Raw genomic sequence first — 26,215 nt, forward strand, 5'->3', positions numbered from 1 at the left:
ACAAAAATTATGAAAACAAATCAGGAAACTGATACTTTCTTGGTAAATCATTACTCCAGAAGGCAACAACCTTTCTGAATGGGCAACAGAGCAGCTTAGTTGTGTGGTGTAGTGCTGTTCCTGATAAGTTTCTAGACTCCTGAGTCCTCGCAGCTCTTCATCTTCTGTCCCTGTGACACAAAGTAGTTGTGTTCTGTCATGTTACTTGTGCAATGTAGAAACTAGTCACCTTCTGTGGCTCATGAATAAGAGTTTGACACCTCAGCCTGCCGTTGTGCCTACAATGACATCTTATGTACAGCTGCAGCTGTTTCCATAGATTAATCTTCAGTGGTGTAATTGGATAAAGGGACTGCAGCTGTGATTTCTCTTTTGGTTTCCATTTTGAATATTTACTGAGCTGAGCAGGTGACATCTTTACTTGACATCAGAGTATTCCACCTGCCACCCTCTTTCTTTGTTATGGCTGAAGCCACCTTCAGCATGGGAAAAGTACTATCAAGTTTCTGTTCCAGACTGGAGCATATGAATATGACCATATACAAAACCCAGGACACCCAAGTACTCTTGATACTTTTTGTTCTTTAACATTGTTTTATGACATCAGTTGAATTTACTGGTCTATGGTGAAACTATTATCTAGGGTCTTGCAGGGTTTTTCAACGTTTTCAACTCTATCTAACACATATAAGAAGTTATTTTATTCTTATCACTCACTGTGAGAGGAATAATTTAAATTTAGTGAGATGCCTTTATGGGTATAAGATTTGAATTCTGACTTGGCAGCAAGTAGGTTCACTTACTCTGTACAACCCCTAAAAATCAGTTAATCTGATTTTTAAGTACTCCAAATCAGTGCTCCATTGGAGAGAACAAGACTGAGACAGTGGCTTGGAACAGCAAAAAGGAATATTGACATGAAGGCTTTCTTGGATACACTACCCTTTCACCAAAATCTGTCACAGTAAATTTTTAAAATATAATTTCAACTCTTAGATGGTCTTTCTCACCATCTGCATTAAGCCACCTTCTTTCATTCTAAACACTGCTGACAAAACCAGTTCCATCAGCAGTATGCCTGCATGGCTGCTGTCTGGAACTTGCAGAAGAAAGTATTTTGGAAATGACAAATCAAAGATTAGTGCTGCAGTGTCTTGAGGATTTTTGGGTACTAGTTCTGCTGAATAGGCTTTGATCTCAAACTAAAGAGGTGTTTAAAAAAGAACAAAAATAAACTGTAACTTAAGCTGTATGGTGCTTTATTTGCCTTCTGGTCTCTTCCTTTCACAGATAAAACATGGAATAAAGGTTCTTTGAAATTCCCTTTTCTAAAGATGTGTCCTTCCTGCACTCCTTCTTTGATGTTTCATCCAATTGGAAACTTGTTTTTCATAGAAGAAATAAATAATTTTTTAATACCCATAAATTCTGCTGCTATGTTGGTAACGACAAAGAGCAAATAATCAATAAATAAGCATTGCGGCTTTCTCCTAATTGTTATACTTTTGTATTTTCTGTTTACACAGCAATCTCCATTCAAAGTTTTCATAGATACAGCTGTGTGTAAATGCTCTCCCCATTTTATGGATGAGGTAATTTAATTGCTATGAGGTTACAAGATTTATCCAAAGCCAAGCAGCAAGCTTATTGCAGAACGACACACCCCAGGCTCTCTTAATTCCCAGGACCATGTTCTAACCACTCATCCTTGCTGCTTTATGCAGTTCATGACAGCTTGCACAGAAAGGAAGCCTCAAGGATTTCTGTGTTGCCAGTATGTAATCATTCTGTAGACTGCCTAATAATTCTTAGGTAGATTATGCTCAGACATAATCATCTCCAGTGTAATTAGAGAATAGACTTAGTCATCTAAGTGAGCATAATATGGGTAATGCAAGTGGTGCATTATAGGATATAATTTAAACCTCCTTTTAAATTGCACCTGCTCTTTTCATCGGCTATCTTTTCGATTCTAAGAAGCAAGCTGCTTGTGACATGGTTAATCCTTGATGTAATTCCAGAGCAAAGAATTTGGGTTGTTATGTTCAACTGAAATTGTTATGATTAAATTGGTATAAACTCCTCAGCCTTTTAGTGATTCCAATCACCTTTCAGTTAGGTATTGTAAGCAGGAGATATCCAGCCTTTTTTCTATTGCAGCACACATTGAACTGTAATTCTGATGACAGCAAACTGATAGTGGAGGAAAACAAAGGTCTTTCTTAAAATACATAACAGAAAATCGTAAAGTATGAAGGGCCCCATGTTGCTGATGATCAGCCTGGCATTTAAAAATGAAAAGCATTGGTCTTAAGTAATAACTTCTAAATTAGTCCCTATTCAGGTAACTGATATACCCCCAAAAGGTGCAGATGCCACAATGTTTCACATTCACTGAGATTTAGATGGGGAACAGTTAATTTCTCTTCGGTTATATGATGTCTGTGATTAAGTTTGACAGCAAGTGTCCAAAGCTTGTCCATAGTTTCTGAGCACATGCAGACCCCTGGATCCTTCTGCTCCTTGTGGTGTTGAAAGTCTTTTTGCTGCATATCATTCCAGGATTTTTCCTTCTAAATTTCCTTTTCATGTAGGATCCCATATGCAGATCCTGCCTGGCATTTTGTTTTTTTTGCCAGATTACTAAGCAAGGTCTACTGATCTAATAAGCAGTGTGATATTTAAGTGTCTTGATTCCTACCTTGCAGGAGTGCATCACCTGTAGTACTAACTGAAATTTGGACTGGCTCTCAGTCCTGTGCTTTTTGTGGCAGCTGCTTCTGCAGACATGTTAGCCTGGCTTGCCCCTTGTTAATGAGTTAGGCTCCTGAAGAGAAACAGGAAGAAAAGCAAGTATCCTGAGGAATCCAACTCTGACCACCCAGCCCAGTTGTGCAGCACTATGGCAGAAATGCTGACAGTGTTCTAGGTAGTTAGTTCTGCTGGCAAAAAGCCTTGAAAACTGTGAAATGAGGCAATAGCTGAGTGTAAAACCTCTTGGACTTAGATACAATGCTCTTTTATAGATTTCTGTATTTTCTGTGCCTTCCCCAAGTTTCACGGTGCTGCACCAACCTAACACACTTGCTCCTTCCTGCTCTGACACTGAAATGCTCTAGCTTTTAATGCTCTTTGTTCTAATGTCATCCACACAGCTTTGCCTTTCTGACCTTGTCACCAGCTTCTTTTTAACCCTCCTGTCTTCCCATCAAACATATCTGTCATTCTCCTCCACACTAAGTGTGTCTGAGGCAGGTATTGGTGCAGCGTGCATCAAGGTTCCTTGGTTCCTTACCTTGAAGACAGAGATAGAAACACAAAGGTGATGCCTCACACCAGCGAACCGTGTTTGTTTTCCTAAACCAGAGCAGTTTGAACCAAGTAGCTGGGGACATGCATGGTTAAACCTAGCAGTGAAGCTACTCTCACCTCTGTATGGAGGCACAGGTTGTGTGCTGAACAGACCGGACAGCTCCATGCGGTGAATGGAACAGGCCACCCACTCCATGCACGACAGTTGAGGGATGCTGTTCTCGGTGTGATGCCTCACAGGGATGGTCGGTGCCACCTTGCTCCGGGCCTGGCAGTGCCGGTGCTGCTGCATCCCAAGAGCTGAGAGGTTCCCAGGGGTTCAGCTGCTGCAGGGGCAGGACCCCACTGTGATGCTTCTCAGGTGGCCAGCAGAAATGTCCCCGGCCATAAGGAAATCCTCATAGCTTTGCCAGGTGACTGGTTAATCAGGTAGCAGCCACAGTTTGAATTACCTGCTTTATTTACTCCCTACACTTATCCTGTGTGTGAGGCAGAGGGACACAACTTACCCACCCAATTATATGACAAAAACGGAACGAACGAGCTTCTACTCTTCCAACACATAAAGTGAACAATTGTGGTCCCCGAGGGGCTGAAGGATGCATGCACCACTCCCTACCCATGCATGCGGGACACGGATGCCTCTTACTGCACTTTGGGGTCCTTTCCTTCGGCGCCGTGTTTGAGGGTACAATCACCCACCGGCGGGGCACCGCTTGCCCTGAGGGCAGCAGGCGCCCGCCAGGACCTGGGGGGACCTGAAGCAGTCCCCGGCAAGGGCAGGACCGTTCCCCGCGGTGCCCCCCTGCCCGTGACCAGGCTGTGCCGTCCACTGGGGCTCAAGCAGCACCGCCGCCCCCTCCGCCAACACCCGGGGCCGCGGCACCAGCCGGGACTCGCCGCGCGGAGCGGTTCGGTGGCGGCTGCGCGCGCAGGGAGGGGAGGGTGCCGCGCGCCTGCTCCCAACCGGTAGGGGCCGCCACCAGGCTGAGGGGAGCGGAGCGTGAGGTGTCCTGAGGTACGGTACCGTGCTGGGAACGGGCGGGGAAGGGCGGCAGCAACCCGACCCCTTCCTCCTGTGAGCGGCGGGGTCGGTGCCTTACTGAGCGGCCAGGGGGATGCGGGGTCTGCGGGCAGCGACTTGCCTGCGGGGCTTGTCCCGTTCGCGCTGGGCAGCGGCAGGGAGGGAGGATGATGGATGGATGGATGCCTCCGGGAATGGCGGGGAGGGATGGCGCAGAGCCGGTTTACCGGTGTCGGTACGGGCGCCGTTCCCCGGCAGCGATGTCCTTCTGCGCACCTGCTCCCGTGGCGGCGGCGGGAGGCACCGCACCGCCCTGGGCGGGGGTTGCGGGTACTGTGTAGCATGGCTGCCCCGCGGGGGCCGGGGCCCGGGTGTGCGGGTGGCGGTCCGGGGCCGGGGGAGGGCTTGGTGTTGCGGCTGGCATTGGCAAGCGACGTGCCCCGCTGTCCCCTGCCTCCCAGTCTGGAGCCGGGCTCTACGGTCTCCGTGTTCCCTGGCTGCCTTCTCTACACTGCTGCTTTCCCTTCTGCTCTTTAAAGACCTGGCGTGGGCTGTGTCCCCCCTCCTTTATTTTGAAGGTGCCTTTTCATATAGTCACCTTGAAATGTAGATGCCTTCATGTGCGTTTCTAAGCATACTGTTACGCTTAGGTAGGTATGTGATGGTTTCATGCTGCTGATGAGCAGACATACCTCCCTGCAGGAGCCTATAAAACTAAGATCTCTATTCGTGCTACTATAGTAATACTAGAGACTATGATTAAGCTGCGTTAAAATACAAAAATTGTATCCAGTAATGATAATTAGAGGGGGGGGGGAATTTCAGCTGATAGCCAGAAGACAGCATTGTTAGGGCCTGATTCTAGAAGTGCACATATATATAAATCTGTCCCTATGAAAAATGTCTTTAAAACAGGGTAAACCCGTCCATACCCTTAAGATGTGAAACTTTAATTATTCCAGAGAAGTGGCTGTGCTGCAATTCACTTGTTAGATTCTGTGATGCAAATTACATGTGTATGTTAAATTTGCTCAGTAGTGTAGAAGGTAATAAATACCTGAACTTGTGAGAAGTGGAGTGTCTGACTCATTTGGCTATGGACTATTATGGTTTCAACTATTGGTCTAAAAGCTGTTTAGAATTAGGATTAGGGATTTGAAGCACCTCTAAGCATGTTGGTTTGTTTCTAACATGCTCCCCAAACCCTCCAGAGAAACAGAAAGAAATCTGGACTCCTGAATCATAAATGTTTAGGAAATTGACCTCTGTGGACACAGCACTTTCACTGGTTTGAGATGAATCAGGACTGAAATTGACTTAAGGCATTCATAGTGCTGTAGCCTTTCCCAAGTACTTTAGAACCTAGAGCTTACATAGACAGTCTAGACCCACAGGTGTTATACTGAGGTAAATGTGATGGATGCAAATCCTTTATTGATGTAAGTAGGCTTGGGCCTCCCCAGAAAAGTATTTCTGATGCTTAGAGTTTGAGATTTTTATGGTAACTTCGTGTTTTTTGAGGAAATTTGCAACTTTTTTCCTCATAAATTTGGGCATGGCTTAAGCTCCATTTATTTACTCTTGGTGACTTTGGTGTTTTTGGTAAAGGGTACTGAATTTGGCTCTCCATCCTCTCCTTCCAAAGTCATCAACTGTGGATGCTTTATGCAACTTGCATGTTGGAAAGTGTGCTAGTTTATGCTAGAAGATTCCATAAGAATTTCTGTGCTTATTGTGGACTTGAGGAGTTGTGAAGCTGGACATTGTCTCTGTGGTATGTTGGCTTTCTCTTTGTGTAAGTTCAGCAGACTGGGAAGTTGCACAGAATTGCTGTCTATACTGCCTCTCCATAAGGTACCCAAATGGCTGGTTTCTGCCAGTGTGTTTCATTACATCCTAACCTTTGCAAACTGTTGCTAGTATTACAACACTTGCCGTTGTTCTAGGTTATCTTTTAAACTAAACTGAGACTTCCAGCAAGGTACTTTGCTTTTTATTTTGCCCTTTGTTAGCATAACGATATTGCTAATTTGAAATGACTACCAGTCAGTGTGCATTAGCCAGCTGTGCATGGAGGTGGACAGTCTCTTATGTGCAGTGATGAAGGCCTAGCTAAAGCACAAAATTGGGTTATCCTGGCTCTTTACAAAGAGGAAAGCTATGTAGCTAAGTGTTACGCAGCACTTAGCGACTTCTCATTATGAAGCTGTGTGTTGTGCAAAGATGCTTTAGATGCCAGGAGCTCCTAACAAAGGTCTCTGCACCAGTGGCAGAAGCAGGAAAACAGGTGCTTCTCTATGGAATGGAGGGTTTTACAGATACGACCTTAGGCTGTAGACTGGAATACCAGCTACAAAAGGAACAGAGTTCTGTGGCTGCTTGGAGACTTAATTAAGTGCACTGACATCCACTCAGTAAAAAGTCTGTATAAATAATGAATTTTGCCTCTATGTGCAGCCTGTGATGGAAATGAGATTTAAATCTGTTGTCTTCTGGGTGACTGACCCTGATTTGTTTTTAAATAGAACTGCCTTCAATAACATAATTCAGATTTCTTGAGGCAAAAAATAAGCTCCTATCTTTTTTGAAAGCTGCCTACTTTGAAAAGTTGGGTGTGTATTAAAATAGAACTGATTGGTCAAGGGACTGTAAACTTTTATAACAGCTGAAATCTTACCATTTGTTAGGACTTCAAATGCTGAAGAGTTTTAGCATACTCATTTGGTAGCCAGTATCTAATCTGTTAGATGGTCTTAAGAAATCTGGCAGCTGTTGCCAGGAATATTACAAATTTTCCCACATGCAGCAAGAGAAGTATTTTCAGTTCCTTACAGGCCTATTATGCATTTGCTCAGTTAAATCACTGAAGGGGGTGTACTGCTTAGGGAAGCTTTGAAGCGCAACTTGATTTTATGCTGGTGTAGGGAATTGCTATGTCTTGTAATTCAAAATTAAAGTGAACTTAGTGGGGAAAAGGACCGTTTCAAATCCCCAAGTGAAAGTTTGAGATGGTACTCATTTTGAGCAAATTCTTCAGAAATTTTCAGTAGTTAATGGAGATGGGAGGGAGGAATGGACAGAGAAATGTTGAGCATGCTAAGTTTCAGCTGCTGATAACTCTTCTCGGGTACCTTCTCAAACACAGTTTAGAGAGACAGACACTGTCCAAGTTGAGAGTGGCACCTTCAAGTTGTAAATTGGTGGTGTCTGTTGGTGGTAAGGAAAGAGTCAAACAGTTTGAGTAAGGTCTAATGATGAAATGTCCAAACCATAGGGACATGGAGATCTGGCATGGTTTTGTGCTTTATATTCAGGAACAGTCTCTGCTTTCTAGTTTCTTGATAAATGCAACCTTCCTCTGTCCTGATAAGTCATGCATTAAAGCTGTCCAAATTGTCAATTAAAAAAATAACCTTTCAATGTTTCCTGAGATGGAAACAATATTATTGTTGTGCCTTTCAGTTTGCTGTCTTTGTTCTCTGCTTGCAGCTGAATGAATTTTGCTTTTCATTTCTGGTTTTGGAAACATTGCTTTTCTGCAGGATGCAGAGATCACATGTCTCTATGTGCATAAGACACTAGGCTTGATTTGTAAATGGAAATATAAGCTGTCTCAGGCACAGCTTAATTTAAAAGCTAAAACAGGGGTTCAGAACAAAGAACTGAAGCCTGAACAAAGTTTTCACAGTTCTAACTGACCTTTCTTTCTGCCAGCCTGTTAAAAATATGGAAGAATTAAGAATAAATGTGTTGCCTATTCGATATATTCTTCCCCTCCTAATGTCTTGATCCAAATCTGAGGATCCTTGTTCAGATGCTGCATCTCAGTTTTTCATTGTACATGTTTCTTGCAGGTTATGTCACTTGTTCTGTTTGGTAGCAATGAAAACAGGTCTTTAAATGCTACTGAAATAATTCAGAAGCATTATCACAGCTGGGTTTCTGTTTTATAAAAGCCCAAAATATAGTGAAGTCATTCTTTAATACACAGAATGTCTTTGTAAAAGGTTTAATGTGCTTCTGGACTTCTAAAGCAGCTCAAATCTTTTATGCAATATAAATGTTAAAGAAAATGCTGTCAATCACCAAAATTGTGCTGAGAACTTACCAGCAAGTTTGGCACCCTGTGTATTTCTGGTACATAAAGCACTCGCTCCAGACCAGCTTTAATTTAAAGAAACTGTAGGAGAGAGAGTGGAAAAAATAGGCTATATGATCAGACCAAACTGCTATGGGGGTCTGAGATGAAACCCCAGCGTTAACCCTTCCACCCTTGTTTTTGTGGTCTCTTAAAGACCTGCACTGTCTTGGAAACATGATGTTGATTATTGCCAGCATTGGCAGTATCTATTTTGGTTATGTCTGTGCTTCTGAAAGCACAACAGTTAATTCCAAAAACTCTCGAAGACAAACTCTGAAGTTGTTTAGAAGATGCATTTTTTGTGATATATCTGTGCAGGTACCTCACTAAGCTAAATGAAAGCAAGGTGTAGTGTTCCTGGTTCCATCCATGCTGGAAAACTTGCTAGCATAGTGCTAAACCCAGGACGCATAGCTATGCTTAGTAATGAATGTAGCAGTTGTGTTCCTAGGTGAAGGTTTGGCTTGATCAAGCTGAAGTTTTGCCAGCTTCTGAGTCAAATTGTATCAATGCAAGGCAGATTTTACAGTTAAATCTTATGCATAGTAACATGAGGTGAATGCTTTTCTGTTGTCAGTGCTGACTGCTTGGGCTCACTGAATTTTTCTTCCTTGATATCTACTTGAGCGTTGTTTTGATTTCTTGTGAAGACAAGCAGTAATAGTGGTAGCTGACTTCTCATGTAATATCTTTTACTGATCTGGTATTGCTCTATGTGATGGTGACTGGGTATTATTAAATTCTTAGGCAAGAGACTATATTGGTGTAGAAAAAAAAATCCTGCGTGGTGTATTAAGGGCAGAACTGTGTACTTGTGCACCTAAATGGTGCCTTGTTAGGAAAGCAGTAGCTCTACACATAGGAATAGCTACTTCAGAAATTTTTATTTGGTGTAAATCTTAGTTAACATTAACAGTAAATCTTAATTATTACCATTTCAGAAGCCCTAGCTAACCTAACTTGTATTAAGACTAAAGGACTTGTGTATGTGATGTTAGGGACATCTTTAGATTTTCCTTAGATAAAGTCACGGTGCATTAAGTTAAAAGCAATTAAAAAAGTGTGCAGAGTAAATACTGGTTCAGTTCAATAAACATGAATAAAATTTCAAGACACCTTTTTTTTGACCCTGTTTTCTCATTAATCCTTTCTATTGCCCTTTGCTTCCTAGTGAGTGCCATTTCATTATAAGCCTATTGTTTTCTTTTCCAATTGAAAGAAAAGACACAGAAAATAACCTGCTGTTGGTTTTACTGATTTAGAAATAAGCTTTGGAATTGCTCAAACAGTAAGTTATTAGAAGAGCTTCAAAAACTAATATTATTAAAAAAAATAACGCTATAAGTAAGACACAGCAACTATGAAAGCTACCGTTGGCAAGCCAGTATTCACATAATTTATAACTTCATAATACTAATATCTACTTTGTGCTTAACATCTTCAGGGTGTTTTGGCAAACAAGGAAAATTGGTTGGATTGAAAAGAGGACATCTATTTGATATGGGAGGATGAAGTTACCTTTCTGAGAAGTTATTGTAGCAGTCAGATTCTTGAACTTTATAAAAGATTATTTCAGTACCAAGTTGCAGCTTTGGGAGAAGCAGTACATAATGTTATTCAGAGAAAAAACCCACCCAGAAAAGCAAACAAAAAAGTCTTGAGCAAGTTAGTATGAAAATCTTTCTGTCTTTAGTCTGGTCTCTGACTTGCTAAGCTCAGAGTGCTTTGCTGTAGATACACAGCTATTTAAGTTTTCCGGGGTTGGGCTAGTGGGAGGAAGATTCCAAAACATGCTGAATAATATATGCCCATCCCTATTATTCTAGGAGTGTGGCTTCCGTCTCTTGACAGCTGTGTTCATCAGGGGAGGATGGGTTACTGCAATTTTCCTCCATGTCTGTTGCTATAACAGAACTATTTGTCTATGCCTTTTTTAATAACTGAAAAATGACATCTAAATGAAGCTTTAATTAGATTATGTCACAATCTGTATGTACAGACTTAAAGAATAACAATTTTTTTCCTTGTTAAACACTCCAGAAGTCTGGTTGAAGACAGATTTTGACACTAATAGTACAAGTTGTTCTAATTAAATTTTATGACCTGTCTTAATACACGTTGGCATTTGTAAGATCCTCATATTGTGGAATTGAAAATACTCTAAAATGAAATGCTCTGGATCTTGGTATTTTCAACTGGAAAATTAGTTTTTTGTTTCTATCAAAATCTGTGGGTTAGTCTTCTTGAGATGGTGCTGGGCAATAGCACTTACATATTCACCCTATTTCAGGAATATGGTCATGTTCACGCATGTTTATAAAGGCCTCATAATTGTCATACCTGTTGTTTCAGATGGTGATGTTTGGAGCCAGATGTTGCCCAGTGCTCATGTGTTTTACTGCTGACAGTAGCGGTTATTTGTTCATAGAATTAATTTGGCTTGGCAGCTTCTAAATGAGATTTATCACAGTGAGAGATGATCTTAATCAAGGAACTTGTAAACCAAAACTTCATAGTGTCAGAACACAAACTAAAGGCCACAGTGACCAGAAGACTGAAAAAAAAAGATGGCCACGTGTAATATTGCATCCCTGCTGTAGTACATTTTTGTCAAATAAAAAGATAGCAAGTGGAGTGTATTACCTTGTGACTGTTGCTCAGAGCTGATTTTGCAACCTTCGTGGAAAGTGATTCTGGGTCAGTCAAGTGTGGTGCCTGTTAACTATGTGAAACTGCAGCAGCATTACATTGTGGCATAGCATAACATACAGCTCTTTGTCTATTTCTACTGCTTTCATATGTAGAATGTATGTAGGTTTTGTATATAGACTTTATGGTCCCCGTTCCTCTTAAGTTGCAGTGGCCCGTCCATGAGTGTAATGGTCTGCAAATATAGGGTCTGTTGACATACAGTGTAGATTTACCTTTGTCTACACCAACATGTAGACCTGAGAAAATCAGCCTTGTGTGCTAATATGCACTCTGGTAATGAACTGTGTGAGTGGGTGTTCTTTGAGATCTATTTGCAGTTATTCCCAGTGTTTTCTAAGGTTTTCAGGGTTGCCTTTTGTTGGAGGAGCAAATAATCTGTGAAGAAAGAGTAGGGATTAACGGTAGGTGGTTTTGTAAATTAGCCTGATTTATCAGAGGTACTGTGGAGGAGGAGTATTCTGTTCCTCTTGTAGATGAAAAATGCTTGTTCGGTACTGAGTCAAGATGGTACCTTGTGAGAGGGCAAAGAGGTGGCAAATGTGTGAAACTGAGAATGAGGGCAACCTGAAATTGAACTAAGGAAAAAAGAAAGTTAAGTAGGCAAGTAGAAATGTCCCGCTTAGATAGGCGGCTACTAACAGACTGCTTTAGTTAAGTGATGGAAGGTGAAGTTCAGTAGTTTTGTGAACAAACAAGCTGCAGGTGTATCTGAGAAACTGCCATCCTTACCATATTGAAAATGAACCAAATTAGGTTTTAGGAAAAACTGCTACCTAGCAAACTGAGTAGAGTTAAACTGTAGTACACGGCTAGCTTCCTTCTCTAGAAATACGATTTAAGGTCTCAGTGCTAACTCTTATGACAGTCATGTTTTCAGTATAAGGTTGTAATATTCAACTTGCAGTGTTTAACTGTTATATACCCACCCCCCATGAAATCTGTTGAAGTGAACTCTAGTTACAGTGTAGTTTACTCATACTTTCGTACTTTAAAAGTGTTAACAAAATGGCAGTTTGTTTTTTTGTCTAGTAACTGTTGGTATGTTTAAGGGACAAAAATTAAACAAATCCTCACAAGTACAATTGAGGCTGCTTTATTCCAAGGAGGACTTCAGGAGTCTGTAAAACATTAGATAGAAGTTTTTAATTTTTTTCGCTGCCTACTTTAGTCTGTAGGTATGTGAAAGTCTGCCTTACATACCTTCCAATTTGTTCAGTAATACAGTGCTGAAGTCTTCCCTCCTCCATCTTTTCAAGCCTACTTACAACTTAATGTAATAAAAATCAGTATTAATACTTTAAACTTTCTCTCTAGGCTGTTGGGTGTCTAATGTCTTTCAGCTGCCTTATGTATTTCAAATAAATCCACTTAGTTTGTGTTTAGAATAAAGAAAATATTTCTTTTGAGTACTCAGGTCTACAGTAAGCCTGCAAGTTATTCAGGATTTTGGCTGATCTGGGAAGGCATCAGAAGACAAATTTAGAGCACTAAATGATGACTTAACTGAAGGTAGATGTGACTTCTTAGGGTGCTGGAAAGCAGTTATGTTGACATCGCCAACACAGCAAAATGAATGTACATACTCAAATAATTTGTAACAAAACACTACATGATTTCATTAGTATTTGAAGCTTGGGCAACACTCCACATGTTGCATTTCAGTTTAATCATAATGCTTTGATGTCTCAGAAGTGGTAATAGTGGCAATTGAAGCGGACTTTGTCTTCATGTGTGTCTGCAAGACACTTACCTAAAACAAGTATACTGACAATGTTAAAATACTCAAGTCTGCAGGTACGTGTCCTCTGCTGGTTGTATTCTCTCAGCTGAAGCCATTCCAGTTCATAGTAGCTTGTCCTTTCCCACTGGTCAAAACTCTGCTTATAAAAAGGGGTTGGTTTGTTTCCTAGTGCACTTCCAACTCAAATGGCAACTTTGTGTATAATCTTACCTAAATTAAAAGGTCATGTCAGTTCTCCAGACAAGTCATCATGCCACATTGTGTTGGTAGTGGAAACCTTTAACACTCTCTTCTCTTGAAGTTGTTTTTTGCAAGGTAGAACATCTGTTCATAATATATAGGCAAACTTTTAAGTATGTTTTTCACAAATGATTACCACTTTATGGGTTATCACCTTAATCCAAAAGGTATTCTTTCTTTGGGTTAATATTGGAGGCCTGCTGTCCTGTGAGAAGTGTGTGCTGAAATGGTATGGCTTAAAAAAAGCTTTAGGTAAGGGCAGCAATGCAGGCAAACCACAGAGAAAATAAAGTGCAGTTAGTGCTTCAGGCTCTCTCTGATCTGAGCAGATAAATTGACAGTTCTTGATATAATTGTGTTATATCTTTGTTCAGTTCCCAGTTACACCATTGCCCTCCTTCAGGAATCCCTCAAACATGTTTTCTCTTTTTTAAAATACCAAACTGCATGGGAGCAGAGAGTAAGTTATTTAAAGTTATTCTGTGTCTCTGCACTTGTCTGAGTCAGCAGAATACATTTAGGTCATGTGTTCCTGAACAGCTCTGGTGCAGAATATCTTCTTTGTGTGAGGGCTGAGTAGGCTCATTAAGGTACAGTTATCTTTTTTTCCTCTTTATTATTCCTTCACAAGCCTTGGCTGAAAAATGTCTGAAAATTACTATAATTTTTTATTTTATTAATAAATAAAGATAAGCTTCCTATGAGCTAATCTTCCAGTATCATTGGACAATCAAGTGACAGATAAAAGGAATGCGTTATCTCTTAGCTACAATAAGTAGCGGTAGACTGAGTGATTCTCTAATGCATGCAGTTATGAATTCAACAAACACTAGTTTTGTTTGTTTACTCTTCCTTTCCTTTCCAGGATGGCTGCAGCTCCCCCAAGTTACTGTTTTGTAGCCTTTCCCCCATGTTCTAAAGATGGGCTGGTGGTGTTCGGAAAGAACTCTGCAAGGCCAAGGGATGAAGTACAGGAGGTTGTCTACTTTGCTGCCGCAGATCATGATCCAGGAAGCAAAGTTGAGGTAAGGGTGAACTGTTACATTCAAACTGTGAGAAATTATTATCATTGGAAGAAATGAATGCTGTCTTGTTTTCCAGTAAGACTGTGGAGGCCTTGTTCCCTTCACTCAAACCTCTCAAGTAGAGAACAGACAAGAGTTTTGACAGTCCTGAAAGCGAAACTCAGAATGTAACTTTTTTGTTTATTTGAGGAAAAAGCCACAATCCAGAGACAGGCCAGACTTTTTTTTTTTTAAGGGAAGAGTATTCTGGCTAACTGTAAGTTAGAGCAAATTTTCAAAGTTTGTCACTTGCCATATGACTTATTCTTCTTCATGATAGTTTGTTTTAGAGTTGTAATGGAGCCTCACTATGCTACGCGTGTTGCAAAACAGGTAGCCAGAAATCACTGCCTCAAAAGAACTTATGCTCTAATAAGGCAAAGTGAGGAGGAAAGCAATAGTGTAAACTTTGTAAGACTGATGTAACTCTTGTTCATACAGTTGGCTTTGACATGTTCTGCAGCTGAGGCATCTGCATCATGGGCAGTTTTCAGTACTGTGGCTTCTCTCTGAGTCCAGGCTGGATGTGGAGTCCTGTAGCTAGATGTTGATGCCATGGATGCAGGTTGAACGAGACCCTGCTAGAAGTAATTTTAATTGTAGTTTTTACTGTAGCCTCACTTTAATGATGGAAGAAGTGAAAGGATAAGCAGATGTGGAAGTGTGAAACAAGGGGACAAGTGAAACAGGAAGATGGGAAGAGGGGAAAGTGTGGTGAAGAAGGAATGAAGAGACAGAAGGGAAGATGAAGATTGGTGCAGGTAGCTAAAAAGCAGAGGACACAGAGCCTGACCTGCACTGCCAGGAGCTTTTAGAGTTCACAGGTTTGTGCTCTTGCTGGCAGCTGGGAAAGCAGGAGCTGTGAGGTTCCTTGCATTCAACTTCCTCCTGTCTCTGTGCAGAAGGCTGAGAATACTAGGAGTTCTGCACCAGTTGGTGACTGTCATCCCTACAGGTTCCTTATGGATAGAATTGTCACTTCCCCAGAGGGGATCCTAAGGGCAGTGCCAGTTTTAATTTTGTATTTCAAGTGGGACAACTTCCAAATGTCAGAGGGCTTGTTTGTTCTAATAGTGAATGTTCTCTTGATTATTGTTTCTACCAACATCTGGTACAACTCGTGCATTATTAAATGGTTCAATCTTGAATAGGAAGAAATCCCCTCCTCCTGTCCAAAAGCACTACTTGGACAGTACAGGTAACTTGCTGTTACTTCTAGTGCTGTATTGGTAGCACCTTGTAGACTTGTGTTAGCACACAGAACACAAGTGTGACAGTAAGACAAGAAGAAAACTTCAGAGTCTTTTTTTGTTTGTTTGTTTGTTTGTTTGAAGGTTCTCTTCATTGAACTGGAAATGGAGAGAAAAAAAATGTTATTATAGAAACATAGAATGGTTTGTGTTGGAAGGGACCTTAGAGATCATTTTGTTCTAACTCCCTGCCATGGGCAGGGACACCCTCCTCTAGACCAGATTGCCCAAACCCCCATCCAACCTGGCCTTGAACACTGCCAAGGATGGGACAGCCTCAGCTTCTGTGGGCAACAGCTTTACTTCAGCAACAAGTTTCTCACCACCCTCTTAGTGAATAATTCTTATTGTGGAAAATGAACTTCCAGAAGCTCCTCTTGAGTATTTTTATCCTTTGGATAAAAAAGGATACTTTGTAAGAACTTAATGTTAGAGTACTTGATTCCTTTGGTCTTTTTGCACCATATTTTATTCTTTGATGAGACTGTCATGATTTGATGAAGGGTTTAATTAAGACATATGTGATCTTATTATGATCCCTCTCTCACCCATGTAATGCTTTTAATAGCAATCAGTCATAAACTGGACTCTCTTGCCAGTCTTTTGGAAGCAGGGAGCACAGTCCTTTTGCCTAGCACACTGCCATTTGTAGATCTGTTCTGCTACCCAGTACCTTCATGCCTCCCCCTTAAATGTTCGGTTGGTTCTTTATTAATGAAGGTGAGGTTTGTTGCAATGTGGTGAAGATGCACTTTTAGAAAAGGGACAGGAATGGACTAATACTTTATTTAAGTAGGGGCTTAAGCTCTAGTTAGCTGGATCATTTGGCTTCTGCATAATTTTTCATTAGCTAGCCTGAGGTTTTCCAAGGATAGTGGTATGCAGAAACGTACAGGCTTCAGATGTTTGTTGAAATTCTTCCTGTTTCCTTTAACTGCTCTCCTTTGGACAGACCTAAGCATAGATGTATTTGTTAATTCTTCTTTAAAGTTCAAGATTTTTTCCCCCACTTGCCAAGAGTGAGTGTTCAGTCAAACAAGTCTAGAAAATGCCAGTGCTGTGGGGTAAATGTCTTTAGAAATAACCTATTCTATTCTTTTAGAACTGGCCACTTGAAAGGTCTTTAGAAAAATGTTATAATAATCTGCTTTGTAGGAATTGTGAAAGATTGACTGATCAGTAAGTGCTCTACAATCCAAGTTTTAGGCTGCTAGGTTTGCTTCTAGGTTTTGCTGTTTTACAAAATAAGGACACTAGTGAATAAGAAGATTGATATTTCAAACATGCTTTGTAATAATAGAAGTACAGTCTTCAGTTTTGTTAATTAGCTGAAATGTATATATTTCTCCTGTTGTAGGGTTGTGTCTAAGACTACTCTTGTTTTACAGCAAATGCATGTATACCTATAGGCAGAGCTTCTGCAAAGTCTGTTAATTCCATGTGTGCAGTTAGTAGTACCTCTGAAAGTTACGGAAAGCTTTAAGGAAGCTCTTGAATTCAGCTGCTTCATGTTTTTTAAGTATAAGGCGTGCAACACTATATCCATTTTATAAACAAACTTACTGTCAGAGGTAATTAGCTAATAGGGAGAGTGAAGAGGAATGTCTGTTTCTAGATGCAGCCTTTGACATATTCAGAATTACTACTTTGTTCTTTAAAACCTGTGAAAACTGCCAACACTTCAGTTATCATTGGGTGGGGGTATTTTTGCTACAGTTTTCCTTCCCTTGTGTTTTCAAAACTAGCTAAGCAGGTCTGCTATAAAGGAATCTTGCAGACAGTGCAATATAGCTATCAGCCAGTTTGTGGCAGAGCCTTAAACACGGGAATTCAGTCAATACTGCAAGTCATTTTAAGCTTGATCTTTTTGGCTCAACCTACCAGACAAGTAACTGCAGCTAACTCATCAACATAATTCCTTCCCTTCATGTCAGCAGATTCCCAAGACCCTGAACAATGGGGCTTTTCATTAAGGTCTGCTCTCTGTGTGACAACTTTCCAACTTTCTCAAAAGTTTGTTCTTGTCTTGCATTGTAATTTTGCAGTTTCAGATGCTGATCAGCACTTTTCCTCGTTGTAGTGATCAGTCTAGTAAGCTTGTTTGTGCAGATCTGCTCCCCTAACCATAAATAGGGGCCTTTTTTTGAATTTCTCTACTAAAAGTAAGTGTGCTCTTTTTTTTCCCCAGTTGTGGATTTCAAGAGTTTTTCATGTGTTTGTGAGGATTCAGGTTGTATTCATGTGTATTAGAGACAGGTCCCAAAATCTAATCGGAGCACTATTAGTTTTAAGAAGTGAAGCCCTCTATCTTGTTTTTAAGGTAGACTTTACTGACTAGGTTTCTCTTGTTCTCTGGTAACATGCTGCTTGCTGTGATTTTCTTTCTTCTTTGGAAGTCCTGAGTGGGTGACCTTTTGTTAGCTGAATTTTCCAGGTCATTTTTTTTTCTTTTTTTTCTTTTAGATCAACCTCACTTTTTCTGATTTGACCTTCGATCCATGATTTGAAAATAGTCATGGTTGCTTGTTTCAGTGCAGAGCTGTAAAAGCTTTCCTAACTTAATAACATGCAAGTTATGGAGGAGTGGAAGTGGGAAAATAGAAAGGATGCTCTACAACAAAGTCTATCAAATTGTGGAATATGGACCATTTTTCTAATATGCTGGTATCAAACACTTCTGGGCTTAAAGTCAGCCCTCTGTGGTGCAAGAGGAATTCTGTGTTCTCTGAAACTTCGGGGTACAGTTATACCTGAGTGGTTTTGGTTGTTTGGCTGTTACTTTTTCTTTTTTTTTAAGGATACCCTACCATCTCTTGCTGAGTTTTTTTCAGAAGAGCAGGAAGACTTTGCTGTGTGTTGTTCTGAGCACTGACACAGAACTTGAAGCTAACTGAGGGGTCTCTATCTGATGTTGCAAGATAGATACAAAGCTTGGAAAGCAGACTTTGAGTGTTTTAAAGCTGGCTTTGTATTACCTGGAGGTACTTAATTCTGGTACTTGTAACTAAATCCCCAGGTATCATTCTAATGCCACAGTTTAATTCTGGTATACTTTGATTCCTTGTTATGCCAGCTCTTAGGGTTATTTGCATTAAATCTGGGGATAAGATGTTCAGAACCTGATAACAAAAGTCAAGCAGCAACCTAATCTATTGAGAATTTGCTCCTTGGGGAGCCTCCAGATTAGATTGACAGTGCCACTCTTGCAGGCAAGTTACTGCAGCTGCAAACTTGAATGGGGCACCCCTGCTATGACACCTCCATGGGTAAGTGCTGCCTAGCAGGAAATGATGAAACACAGCAGTGTTTGTGCCGATGATGAAAATTTTCATTTACACTATATAGACAAAAAAGGTTGTAGTCTAAAGAGTTACAATGCTCTGAGTTCAGGAACCTGCTTTCTCTTTGCTGCTCAGTTGAGACCCAATAACTCGCTGTATAAGCAGCCTATCTCATGACCCAGGCAGATGTCTTGCATCAAGCCACCTTGTTTGCTAACCCTTAGACTTCGCAGAGAGATAGAAGGGAGGCACTATACAGGCAGATAGCAACTAATGAAAGTGGTTTCTGCCTTCAACAGAGTATGTTGCTTGGCTAATGTGGGCTTTTTCTCTGTTCTGCTCCACTGCAGGCGGCTGGCTTTTAAACTAATGTGTTTGACTTTGCTTTGTAACACAGTGCATGGGTTGGCAGCAGTTCAGAGGTAGAAGCCATAATCTCTTGGATGTTTCTGCCCTCTCAAAGCCTCTGTTTTTTTACTGCAGGAGTGCTGCTGCTTTGCTCCTTTCTGCTACTAAAGCAAAACTGGTTACCTTGAACTTTTTTTTTTTAACTTACTCTCTTTATTTTTTAAATTGGAACAAAAAGGAAGAGGAGGAAGAATGCTGGAATTGTCTGGGGCAAAAAAAATTGCTGTCTTGACCCAAACTGTTCATTAATGGCAAAACAGATGTGTAAGCAGGCATTTGAAAGTACCCAAGCAAAGAAATCAGTCCTAGGATACCTGAGAGTTCCAGGGATATCTCTGTGATGGGCTTTTTGTAGCTTTTTTGACATCTTTTTGTAGCTTCTTTGACATCTGTTTCTTAATGTTTTAAAATATTGAATTGATAAGCTTCATCCCTTTTCAGTTTTACTTTTGCTCATCACCCACATTTGCAGCATAAAGAACAAGAGGTGAGTTGACTGCTAAATCAACTCTGACTCTGTCTTCAGTGAGTATTCTCAACCTTGGGTGCCTTGCTGTACTTTGTGGTGTTTTATTTCTTTAAAGATTTTCGTATTTAATTTTGCTGAGCATATTTCTGTCCTATGGCTCCCCTGCCTGAAACTCCTTGGTGGCATGACAGAGTAGGTTAGAGTGGGTCAGAGTAGTTCTGCTTTTGGACAGGAGAACTGTTTGGCTCTTTCTAGCTGCTCCAATTATTTTCTAGAATAAAATCTATCATCCTTAGTCTTCAGGATAAATAACACTGCTGGAGATCAGAGGCATACAGATTCAAATTTTGCAGTTATCAATGAACAGAAACAGCAAGGAACAATAAGCAAATACAAAAGTTCACATAAAATGTGCTAGGCTCTTCATGAAAAAAGGAAAAACTGTTCTTAATTCAAAGAATGGGTTTTGTTCTGTATTTCTATACCTAGTAAATGCTGCTGCTGTTTGTATCTGGCTAAAACATCAGGTTGCAAGTACTAGCATAGCATGTGTCTTTGAAAGCTAGCTACCTAAGGATTCATCCTGCCACTGGGAGACTTCTGTTCACCATTCCGGTTTGACTGTGTGACGTCTAGAACTAGGGCTGACCACTTGAGGTGTACTCAGCCTAGGTGTATCCTCATGCATGGGTGTCCCCTCCACTGCGGCACAGCAGTTTTGCTGCTAGTTTTATGATACCATGGCCGTGCTTAATGGGTGTTGTAAAGTTAACCAGGTGTCTTCCACTGTGTACTTGGTGCTGGTTAAGTGCATAAGCAAGCAGTGCTAAGAGCATCAACTTGCCACTAGCAGTATGTGCTGCTGCTTGCATATTTTTCTTTTCAGAGAATGTCATTCTCAGTCCTTTTAGCTGTATTGCATTTTTTTCCCCTGTAAATAAGCAGCAACAGAAATGTCTGTAAAACTCATTCTGTCAGGCACATTCACAGGGATGTGGGGCTTTATTGAACAACCATGTTTTATCTTTCCAGTTCCTTATTTCACTATGGTGGGAGGGCTTATGTAGCCCATGTCACCTCTGGAATTGCCTGTATAGACAGATCCCACCAGGCTCTCAGTCTTGATGGCAATGGAGGCAGCAGGCTGGCAGACTGCCTTGTCACATTTTTGCCATGTTAAAAACAGCCACAGTGCAACTTCTTGATTTAATGCAATAGTTCAGCTATTTTGCTGTTTTCTAATATGTGCTGTGATACAGCAGTGCTTGAAGTGGCTAAGAGTTAATGCCGACTTAAAGTCTGGGTCTGATGAGAGTGGTGTGGAGGAATCTCCTCTGGAATCTAGAAGTTTATGGCCCTTCTTCAAAGATTATTTCTTTCTAAAGCATTCCCTGACTATTGCCTTTGTTATCCGGGGCTGAAGCCTGTGTGATTTCACTGATATTTCATAATGACCTGACTGACAGTGCTAGGAATTGGGCTTCTGCAGCTTGGGTACAGTAGAAGCTGCACAATAGTTCTTTTCATTAATGAAAGAAGAAATCTCTTGTGCTTATAACTGTTGTGTCTGGTTTTGGAATACCTCCAACATATCTGTACGCCTTGGCTAGGGTGGGAGATCATCGGTGCCTTGTACTGTGCTTAAAACTGCCTTCATAAGATGCTTTTCTTGATACACTGTAAGCAAAATAAAAAGTTTCCAGCCTGCTCAGTTCTCTTTAAAGTCATTGGCTTGTTCTCTTGTATGTGAAGTCTCTGTTTGTTGCTTTGAAATTTCCTGATGGGAATTTATTGTCACAGGGCATCATGCCAGTTATGCTGCTTTCAGGGTTGGGATTCTAGCAAATGAATGGAGCCTGACACCACTCATTCAGAGCCATTACCACCAAATGTATGAGTATTCTTCTGGTTTAGCTTTCATACTCAAAGAAAAATGTTACTGTTAGGACACGCTGAGGCTGGATGCTTCAAGAATTTTAAAGACAGGGCTGGTAGCAAGCAGAATCACAGCAGTACCTTATGTCCATTTTATTTGTTATTGCCTAGTTTGACACCGCTCTCAGCAGAACAGGATGCTATGCGGTTGTGCTGGAGGGATTTGCCAGGTCAGTGGGGTGCAGGAGAGAGGACAGGGAGGTTGTCCCTTGTGCTTCCTCCTGAAATCTTGTAATCATCTGAGGTCTAAAGATATAGTGGCCAGGGTGGTCTTTTGGTGGATAGTGCTGTCTTTCCCCACTATTTTCTTCCATGTTTGCTTCCATGTATACTGTTATAACCATACGTTCTGATTTCTGTGGAATAGGCAGCAATGGTTTGTTGTGCTGCAAATGCTAGTTGAGCTACCTTTGCAATTGATGTGTCTTGGCTACAGGTGAATAGTTCAGCTCCTCTGTTTCCTACATGAAGATACTCTTTTATCTGGAAGTTTATAATGTTATCTTAAGGGGGGAAAAGGGAGTGGAGTTGCAGAGTGGGAGGTTTGTTTAAAATGAATAATCTATTGTCACAACTGGACCCTAGTTTTATGATAAGCTCATACCTGTTAGCAAATACGAGCCAAATGCCTGCCTTAATACATCAGTCGTATTGACTGCCTACTTTTCGGCTTACTGGATTAATTAGTTCTAATGGTAAGGTAAAATCTTATCAAGGTTTTTTCAGCAATAACCATGGCAAAGGATTGTTGAACAAGAATCAAGACAATGCTAGTCCTACAAAGCCTGTCAGCTGCTATCAACTGGAATGGTTTTCTGTTATTTAGGTCTCCTAAGGCATTTTATATAAGTGAGGCTTGAACATTGTGTACATAAGCTAACGTATGGAAGCTGAAAATAATATGAAGATATGGTCCATGTTTGCTTATCACTGGACTGGGGAATGTAAAGAAGCAGTTTAGAAGGTGACAGCTCTATTCTGAGGTAGAGGGGCCTCTAAATGGTTTCTGGCATATGATTATGTAGTTACAAAGCAAAAGCACTTTTTCCCCAGAATGCTCTGGATCCTTCAAGCAGGAGCAAACAATTTCCTCTTTCCCCTTTCTTGACTGCTACCATTGACAATAAAATCTCTATCATGAATAGCAGCTTTGGAAATGTTTGGCTTTCGAATGAGGCTCCAAGTAATCAGCAGTTGGTAGCAAGGGTAGCCAGAATGTTTTGCAGGCAAAAGGCATTCAGCGGTTTTTTTTTTTTTTTTTTCAGCCTAACCATCACTTTTTCAGTGTGTTTTAATCAATTTTTTTTTTCTTCTGGAAAATCAAAACAGCAGCATAAGCAAGCTTGTATAATAGGGCTATTCAGCTAGAGAATGCTATGCAAGTGCGGATTTATGGAGTACTAACATCTCTTCCTCACTGTGCCTTGGTTTTTGCTTTCTGCTGCAGTGTGAGGAAGAGTCATGTCCTGAATGGCTCTGTAGGAGGGCTCGAGCTAGCTGACCACCTGTGCTGAGATTTAGGGAGTCCAGTGCTGTGCAGGGACTGGTGTCTGCCTGGCTGCAGCCCTGCCTCCTGATAGCTGCTCTGGTTGCATCTTCATATGTAATGTGGGAAGGTGCTTGTCCAACCTTTTTCTTGCTGCTGCAGCTCCAGTTTTGCATGTCCAGGAAATACAGTTATTCTCTCTTCAGTCACACACATGCTTATCCAAACAGCTCTCACCTAAAGCTCTGAAAAAACTCAGTATGTCAAAAAATGCAATTTGCTTGCTGGCAGCTCACATGGAGAAGGTGGAGTCCTGATAAGAAATGTCTGCCCTAGTGTGGCTGGGTTAGCAAATGAAGCAGAGGGTGAGCTGTGTAGTGCTTTTTATTAGTGGGATCATAGCTCCTGGCCAGTGCCTGGTGTTGTTGCACCTCAGTAGATGAAGAATCTGCCTGTACACAATCATAGTGTATTACTATATAAACGATTTGGTCAAACAGCTTGGTCAAATATTAGGGATTTTCTTCAGCAAATACAGCAGGTACTTATATAAGTTCCTGCTGGGGTCTTAATGCCTAAGCCAAAATCAAACTGAAGCACACAGCAGAAAGAAAAAGGGAAGCATGTCCCTACTCTATTTTTAATGCCTTGGAATGAAAGAATTCCCCACCTTTTTTTTATCATGTGTCCTTGGTGAAAAATCATCCTCTTGTTTCACCTGTCATTTGCTTTATAAAAAGGTGACAGTTTGACCTGTTTCCACACAATTACTAATGAAGGTGGCAAGCTCATTTCTAGTGTCCTTCTTGCATGGTTAGAGTGAAGGACTCTACAAATGCCATTCCTGACCAAAGGTGATCTGTTACACATTTTAATTGTATGCTAGCCTAACTATTACTGTGAAAATCATTGCCCAAAATTAGAGGCTGAAGGTTATCATGCTGTGCAATCCCCAGAGGGGGAAAGACAGGTTAGGGAAAAAAAAAAAGCTTCTCATTGCTAATAATCTTGGGCTGATTCTTCTGGCTTTAGGTTCCAATGTATTCACAGTATGTGTTTTCATGGCAAACAACCTCTAGTCCACTAGTCCAGTCTACTCATCCTGCTTCCTTTGACACCTCTGGCCAAATATTCCTCCAGAAAAATGTTGCCGATTACTTCCTGCAAGGCAGATGCTACAACAGGAATGCTGGCCACTCAGAATGTCTCATAAATAACACAGACAGCTTCAGCTTCCTCAAAAGAAAATTCGGTGGAGTTTGGTCCTTGAAGAACACAATGTGACCTCAGTAATAAAATGTAAACCCCATTTTTTTGGCTGGTACAAGCCAATGATCTAATGATGGCTCAAGCTCTCTTCCATGCTGTCTGGAAAAACAGTGCTTGTTTTTAAGTCCAAAAGCAAGGGAAAGGTAAATATATTTGAAGGATAACAATTTATTTCTTCCTTGCAGTTTCAGTGACTTCAGCCTTCCTTTGTATTTTTAACGTAGGATACATTCACAGAACTCTGATCACATTTACACTAGCAGAAGCACCAGCTTTAAGCAAAAAAACAATGCCTATGTTTTATTTCCTCTGACTGCTTATCAAAGCATTCCACTGAATCTTTTCAAGTCTTGATTTCCACCCCCACCCCCTTTTCTACTGGCTGTCTCAGTCCTGGGGGCAGTTGCAGGGGGGGCAGTTGCAGGGGAGGCAGCAAGGAAGAGAAGGAAGCCTTCTGATGTACTTTATCCAGTTACCATTGTTATACTGTGTACTTAACAACATACTGGAGATTGTGCTTAGGTGAGATGGTATAGTGGTTTGATGTTGTTGCTATGTACAAATGTGATCGGTGCTTTACTGTAACAGTACAGTCTGTCTACCTCTGCTTTCCACTGATTTTAGCATTTGTGTTCTGCTTGACTCTTTAAAGCCTGTAGCTACCAAGAGAGATGTATTTTTCCAGACTTTTACAATATAAGCCTATAAAGGTTCAAATATAACAGTTAAATGTTGTTTAAAAAATTCCCTGCTCATACATAAGATGTGGACTTTTTAAAACTGATGTGTCCTGTCTGTACACAGAAGTTTTGCGTTACTTCAGTCACAGCATTAGATAGAGTGCTTGCAACTGGTTTGCTTTTTCTCTTCCTGCTTTCTCTGCAGTGCACATATATTGAGATTGAGCAGGTGCCGAAGACTCACGCAGTTGTGCTGAGCAGGCCCTCCTGGCTTTGGGGGGCAGAGATGGGAGCGAACGAGCATGGAGTCTGTGTAGCTAATGAAGCCGTCGTAACCAGAGAACCAGCTTCTGAATCTGAAGCCTTGCTTGGAATGGATCTTGTCAGGTGGGTGGTTTACCAAGCTGTGACCAGCCTTTCAAACACCAAGGATTAGATGATAATGATACTGGATAACAGCTTTGTGGCAATGATATCAGGAGATTTTAAAATGGTATAAGCAGACCTGTCTAGGCAGAGCTTCAGACACAGCTGAGTTAACACTTAAAACACTTGGAATCTGAATTCGCTCCTGAATATGTACTAGTCTAATGAAGGTTCACTAAACCTACCTTGTCTATGTACCTTATAGTCTAGAAGTGGCTATTCTGACAAGATAAGAGATATGATTCCATTGTTAGCAAAGAACTGCTAAGTGATTTGTGAAATAGGATTGCTGGTGTGTCCTTCATTCTCCCCCACGTTACAACAGCCTACTCTGACCTAAAAAGCTTATCCTGGGCTTACAGCCAACTGTAGGCATAAACAGGCGACTATGTCTCACTTCAGCCCATGCATTCCAATGTAAACCATTGCCCTTTTTTAAATGCTGGCAAACTCCTGTAAGTCTCTTCATTGAAGGCTGGCTGCCTAAAAGGCTTGTGCTGCACTGTAAGCCTCAACCTGCATGCTGATCTTGTAGGGAGAGAATTTCTCATAGGAGAGTTGGGTAGGAAAAGAAAGCTGAAAATGAAAGAACAAGAGAAAATGGGGCAGACAATACAAAGAGAAAGGGAGCAAACAGACTCAGTTAAAGATAGGACAGTGAAGCATGAAATCAGACTCCACAACTCAAAGAGAGTTATAAAGCGGGTATGTTTATTACAGCGCTGGGTGCAAAGGGGATAGCTCTTCCTAACTTGCACACCGAGGGGTTAAGCAAGC

General features: G+C 41.0%; 1 protein-coding gene across 3 annotated transcripts in view; it reads left to right on the plus strand.

The window, feature by feature from the left end:
* Positions 1 to 4,261: 4,261 nt before the first annotated feature.
* The window catches only part of SCRN1 (secernin 1), a 35,108-nt gene continuing 13,154 nt past the window's right edge, over positions 4,262 to 26,215 (plus strand). The window contains exons 1-3 of one of the 3 annotated variants that reach the window (XM_005144438.3): positions 4,262 to 4,330; positions 14,036 to 14,195; positions 25,218 to 25,399. In XM_005144438.3, coding sequence (XP_005144495.1) covers positions 14,037 to 14,195; positions 25,218 to 25,399 — 341 coding nt within the window. In that variant the 5' untranslated portion in view covers positions 4,262 to 4,330; position 14,036. Of the gene's footprint in view, positions 4,331 to 14,035; positions 14,196 to 17,519; positions 17,647 to 25,217; positions 25,400 to 26,215 lie in introns of those variants that run through there. The other 2 variants (XM_031044989.2, XM_031044990.2) reach the window with 2 other exon arrangements.

This window comes from Melopsittacus undulatus, chromosome 1 (genome assembly GCF_012275295.1).
Source record: "Melopsittacus undulatus isolate bMelUnd1 chromosome 1, bMelUnd1.mat.Z, whole genome shotgun sequence".
Taxonomy (NCBI): Eukaryota; Metazoa; Chordata; class Aves; order Psittaciformes; family Psittaculidae; genus Melopsittacus; species Melopsittacus undulatus.